The following is a 6,119-nucleotide window of genomic DNA, read 5'->3' on the forward strand; positions in this document are numbered from 1 at the left end:
CTAAATGTTCAATATCTGGTACTCATATGCTGATATATTCTTCCGGTCACTGGTTCTTAGTATTTCAATTAAAACAGTGCATAAAAAGACTTCACACCTTAATCTTCTTGTGACAATGATCTATTAAATTTTGGAGCAGTTTGTTATAATACCAAAAATATAAAAATTATAAACACGTGCATAATGAAATTTTCAAAAATATATATTAGTTGAATCATCTTTCTTTTAAATGTGGTTCTTAAACCGAAAATATTTTAAATTAGAATAACACTTGTACAACAGAAAGAACTTATCAATGTTCTTGATGGATAAAAATTTATTTTGGTTACCATTATAAATAAAATAACTTACGAGAAAATATTTATCTGATAGTATATAACTGAGATTATTGCAAGCTTTAATCGATTAAAAATTAAAAATGATATAAAAAGAATAAGTTCCAGATAGTCTACCACTGAGTATATAATTTCTCAAATTTCATTTAAGAAACAAACATGCTTGAAAAGTATTTTAATTTTTTCTTTTTAATGTATAGATACAAATATTTTTATAGTGAATTCAATAAAAGTCTATCATTATTGCAATTGTTTTTACACTGCAAAGTAATATGTAAATATGTTTTCAAAATTTCCAGAATATATTTGAATTTTGTCTATTCAAATTTTATGTAAATATGTGTAATAGTTTATTATTTAGTTGTTCCATCAATATACTTGTTTTCAATAATTTATTTAAACATCTGCATTTTTGTTTCTATACTTAAAATAAATTTTGGATTAAATAAATTCAAAATAACTGTTATACTGTTCTTTAGTTTCACTTCATTCGTATCAGATTCACTTTGTATGAACTACAACATTCTGGAAATACAGTTTCGAATACGAAACTGTAAATCGCTAAATTCCCAAATTGCATTACTGACTCTATTTTCTGCACTAGTTCGAACCAAATTGCAGTAATATCTGTCCCATTTACGTCATCAGATTAGCCTGAAACTTTTAAAGGACGATACCTCAAATACAAGGTTCCGTAAATAGAAAAGACCTACTAAAAATCAATTAATTATTTATCCATGTATTTCAAAGATTAATGTATGTATAAATATTATATAAATATAATAAATATACAGTTACATATATGTAACTAATCTAAAACTATACCACCAATATAATTTGCTGGAAACAAATTAATTAAGATGTTTTTAATATTAATTATTTTTAGAAGAAAAGTTGAAAAACTATATTTTATAATGAGTACCTTTTGCCAAAGGTTATTATGGTTAAATTAATGAACTTAATTATCAAAGGTTGTTCAAAGCATTAGCGAATAAGTTCATTAATTTAACCATAATAACCTTTGGCAAAAGGTACTGATTATAAAATATAGTTTTTCAACTTTTCCTCTAAAAATAATTAATATTAAAAACATCTTAATTAATTTGTTTCCAGCAAATTATATTGGTGGTATAGTTTTAGATTAGTTACATATATGTAACTGTATATTTATTATATTTATATAATATTTATACATACATTAATCTTTGAAATAAATGGATAATTAATTAATTGATTTTTAGTAGGTCTTTTCTATTTATGGAACCTTGTCTTTGAGGTATCGTCCTTTAAAAGTTCCAGGCTAATCTGATGACGTAAATGGGACTTCAGATATTACTGCAATTTGGTTCGAACTAGTGCAGAAAATAGAGTCAGTAATGCAATTTGGGAATTTAGCGATTTACAGTTTCGTAAGACAAATCCCAAGATCATGGAAGCATATATAGAAACTTCCAATTAAAAGCCTAGATATTTACAGCATTCTTTGTCACCAACATGCATCCATTTATGTTGTAAGAAAATTTGACTAGCAGTTGTTACTTACAAATAAAGCATTTCTTTATATTTAGCTAGAAGTTGTTGCTTTGACACCATCCCACCAAAGTGTCAATATAATTTTTTTGTGTAAAGGCTTGGACAATACTGTCCATTTGATAATACAGCTTCAGATCTTCAGGATAGGGTAGACTACAGCATAAGAACAGACTCAACAAATCATTGATAAATAAAAGGAATAATAGGGGTTCCAAGTTAGACCTCTGTGGTAAGCTAGAGGATACAAAATAAGTGTAAGATCTAAGTCCATTGTGGTTGACGTAACAAGTTCTGTTCTGTATATAAGTCTCAATTAAATTAATAAGACTTTTACTAAGACCAAAGTATCAAGTTTGATTGAGTTACACATTTATTAACAATATTTTCAGTCCTGAATAAAAAAGTGGGAATCTTTTACGAAACATAACATCTGGAAACTATTTTTATACTATACTGAATATTTGTTTCACTAGAAATCACAATTTTTGTCATCTTTAGTAAAATAATCATACTCAAAAAAGGATATCTCTAAAATATTTTTTTATATATTTATTCGAGTCATATTCTCGTCGTTTCAGAATTTTTAGGAAATAAAAAATTATCATTTATAACAAATAGTTGCCTTTCAAAGTCTTACCCTTTTAAAATTAGAAACTATACTATAGAAACTATTTATAGTAAAAAAGTGTTGACTTTATATATGTGATAAAAAGCTACAGTGAAAAATCTGAGGACATTATTTAATTATCTATTTATAATATAAAATTTAAACTATTAATTAATAATGACTATATTCTAAACGGGAGTACTTCCGCCAAGAAGGATAATGCATTGAATAGAGTATTCCACCATCCACAACCCATACAGAACCAGGTTCACCATGTTGAATGACGTGACAAACAGCACAACCGCAATGTTCATTTTTCTGTCGAATGCAATGGTCAAAATATTTGGCGAGATCTTCGCCCATATCAGGATTTAACTGCCTTTCAGTTGCTCCAGCATTAAAGTTACCTAAATTGTGAAATTTAATAATAAACAGTAACAGTGTATATTTTCTAACCTCTTTGGGTAATTCCTGTACACAGAGCAACAATTCGTACTGAATTACGTTGAAAATTCTTCTGGTGACCAATACTTCTGGATAATGTCACTACTCCCGAATATTCTGCTGATAATGTAGGGGAGGCTGATAATGGGTCAACGCCCTGAATTCCACAGAGGTTAATTATACAACCATTTTTGCCAATATATCTTTGGGCCAATATGTTGTTGCCTATTGTCGAAAGCTATAATAGTTATGAGGTAAATTATTCCCAAAAATTTAAAAAGTTATTGAGTAACACCAAGTATAAATTAGTTTAGTGGTTAACATATTTGTTATTAGATAATATTAGAAAAGTCCTTACCAAATTGGTCTGCATTTCTTTCTCCCAATGTCTCCCATTATAAATACCTGCAGCATTAACTATAATATCAAACTTGTCCACATCTGTGATTATCTTCTTAAATGCATCTAAAAATATCATTCATAATAATGAAATAGAAATTGAACTTTTAATTGCCAATGATATTTTAAATACCTTCCATTTCAAGCCGATTTGTTACATCTGCCTTAAGCAAAGACACTGCATCTGAGCCACCAAACTCACAATTCAGAGCTTCTATCATCCCCAAGTCGTTAGAAATGTCTATTAAAAATACGCGTCTAACTTTTTTATTCAATAGTTCTCTAGTTATTGCTTCTCCTATAGCTCCCATGCCTCCAGTTATTATAGCAACTTTATCCTTTAGTTCTAATAACGATTTCCTTCAAATAAGTTGATGAAGTACAGCATCACTAAAAATACAATTGGATTAATTACTTACTTCGCAGTATAGTTTCTTATTTGTGGAAGATGTTGTATATATTTGATTTTATGAAACATATTCCAACGTGGTCTTGTTAATGCTTGTAAATAAGACATTTATTATGTGAAGCTCACTCAATTTCTACTTATTTAAATAGTTGTCAATAGACGTCGTGATGTTCTTGTAAATAATGTGACATTTGTCATATATTTTAAATTTTCTCTCAAATTCTGATTGTTGTCAACATGTTCATTATTTAAATTTTTTTTTTCTTACTACCTCGGTCGAAAGTACGTATTTTGCTCCCCGGTTCCACGACAGGCTACGTTCGGCTACGTCGCGGGCAATATGGCGCGCAGGGCAGGAATCTCAAACTTTCTTCCCTTGTAGTGTAAAATACTATGTAATTGTTAAATTTATAAAGGAAAGTTAATTTTCAACATATATTTTTTTAACATAATAACCGGGACAAAAATTATTTAAATTTTAAAAAAGTTGCTCTACATTCTGCCAATTCTGTATATACTTATCTCATTGAGTAGAAGAGGTGATCTTTGCTCAATATGCATGACCATTATCCTCACCATTTAATTAGTGGCTTCCTGAAAATTTTTCAAATCAATGGCTTAACCATGGGAATTACTCTTCTATAAATTGGCCTGCAAGGTCATCAGACCTTTGTCCATAATAAATAAAATAAATTCTAGAAATAATACACGGAGAGAACGAGTTTCGAAAAATTAATGTGATACTGATAGTCATGGAATGAAGAGGATAAAAGAAGCAGAGCAAGAGGTTAGGGATGACCCAGAGCTGCCAAAGAGTCGTCGTCTTAAATATTGCTAATGAAGGTAAGCTTGGTATTCGATCCATATACCTTCGACTAAGGTCATTTACCCTATGGAGTTATCACCCTTTTTTGATCTCTTACAGCAACGTAGTGACTTGTGTATGGAACGTCAACAGTGAGATGAGGAATGAAATCACGTTGTCTTTAGTGATGAATGGTAATGAAGAAATGTTATAAGGTACCTAGTACTGCGTACCATAGTTACGTGGGACTAATTCAATTTTATTTCATGGCCATATTATGGTTAATCTTAATATATCCCGTAACAATACAACTTTAACTTAAATGACTTTCTCATTACGGCTTTTAATTAATGATCAGATAAAACACGCTTTGTGTTATATTATATTATTGAATGTAATATATTGAATCACGTTGTCGGGCAAAAATGTTGTCATACAGCTTAGTCGAAATGTGTCTTTGTTTAAGACTTCCATTGTCTTAAGAGTTTTTATATGGGATCTTTCAACATGTATTGAAAACCATTTGATTATGGAAAAGTTTGATCTGTATTTATCATACTGATACTCATCAAACAAAATTGGAATGATCATTTCCGACGTCACTTCAAACATTAAAATGTTCAAAGGCCAAAAAATGCTGTTGTCATTGAAAAAAAAAAGATTATTAATAAAAGAAGAACCATTTTAGAAGTAGAAAATACAGCAGATTTGAAAACAAGACAAAAATCAAAATGAAATATCAATATTGACTAAATTAGATAAAAATAAAAATAGCTTCTTTTAAGGCAACGACTTCAATTGAATCTGAAGGCCATTAGAGAGCTCCAATGTTGTTTCGAAGAGCCATCACAACCAACTAATGATATAATGAAAAGATTACAAATACAATACAATTTATAATTATTGAAACTTCTGTTCTTTATGAGATTGTATTCAAAATCAAAGATAAAGCAAATATTGTTGTAAGTTCTTTAGTTTTGTTATGTAACGTAACCTCATCTTTTACTCTGACGATGACTGAAATCATTATACATTAGAATTGATAAAATATTCATCTTAAAAGATATTCTACATGTATGAAGTGAGTACATTCAATTTTTATCTATTAATATGTGTTACAGAATAATAAAAATTAATAATATAATAATGAAAATTATTGTACAGTATAATCAGGTTTATATTGGATGGATACGCTTTGTATACGAAGTGGTTGAAAATTGTAGTTTTGATTAAAATTTTTGACCTCTCTTTATATGTTCCCCTAGTAAAGACCTTCATTGCATTTATTGCATATGTAACAAAGTACTAATAATAATAATTCTTATTATTACTATTATTATGTGAGAATCGGCGTTCTCTGTTCAGAATTAAATTGTTTCTTACGTCATTTTTCATCCACTTACTTTATTCAAGCATATATAAATATACTTCTTTATATTGTTCATGAACAGTAACTAAATTAGTCATAAACAATTATTATTGCTAGACACATTATATTGACATTCATAATCACACATATTATTTGTATATATGTTGCGAATCACGACACTTAAATTTGTTTTTTACAAATTTTATTTTAACTTATAC

The 6,119-nt window shown here is 28.6% G+C and overlaps 1 protein-coding gene across 1 annotated transcript; it reads right to left on the minus strand.

Annotated features, from left to right (window-relative positions):
* Positions 1-2,587: 2,587 nt before the first annotated feature.
* LOC109605930 (alcohol dehydrogenase) lies at positions 2,588-3,893 on the minus strand. The gene is made up of 5 exons (XM_020022521.2): positions 3,738-3,893; positions 3,452-3,678; positions 3,278-3,384; positions 2,932-3,157; positions 2,588-2,882 (listed from the first exon to the last, which is right to left on the minus strand). Exons 1-5 carry the CDS (start codon positions 3,833-3,835, stop codon positions 2,647-2,649), a joined length of 894 nt encoding a protein of 297 aa, XP_019878080.2. The 5' UTR covers positions 3,836-3,893; the 3' UTR covers positions 2,588-2,646.
* Between the last annotated feature and the right edge of the window lie 2,226 nt (positions 3,894-6,119).

The sequence above is a fragment of the Aethina tumida genome, chromosome 2, assembly GCF_024364675.1.
Source record: "Aethina tumida isolate Nest 87 chromosome 2, icAetTumi1.1, whole genome shotgun sequence".
In the NCBI taxonomy this organism is placed as follows: domain Eukaryota; kingdom Metazoa; phylum Arthropoda; class Insecta; order Coleoptera; family Nitidulidae; genus Aethina; species Aethina tumida.

What these genes read in the sequence shown, in the direction of transcription:
- LOC109605930 (XM_020022521.2), bottom strand. Translation starts at nt 3,835, where the DNA reads ATGTCTTATTTACAAGCATTAACAAGACCACGTTGGAATATGTTTCAT. An exon ending in ATAAGAAACTATACTGCGAA is followed by an intron (nt 3,679 to 3,737) that starts GTAAGTAATTAA and finishes ACTTATTTGAAG; the next exon opens with GAAATCGTTATTAGAACTAA. An exon ending in AAATCGGCTTGAAATGGAAG is followed by an intron (nt 3,385 to 3,451) that starts GTATTTAAAATA and finishes TGATATTTTTAG; the next exon opens with ATGCATTTAAGAAGATAATC.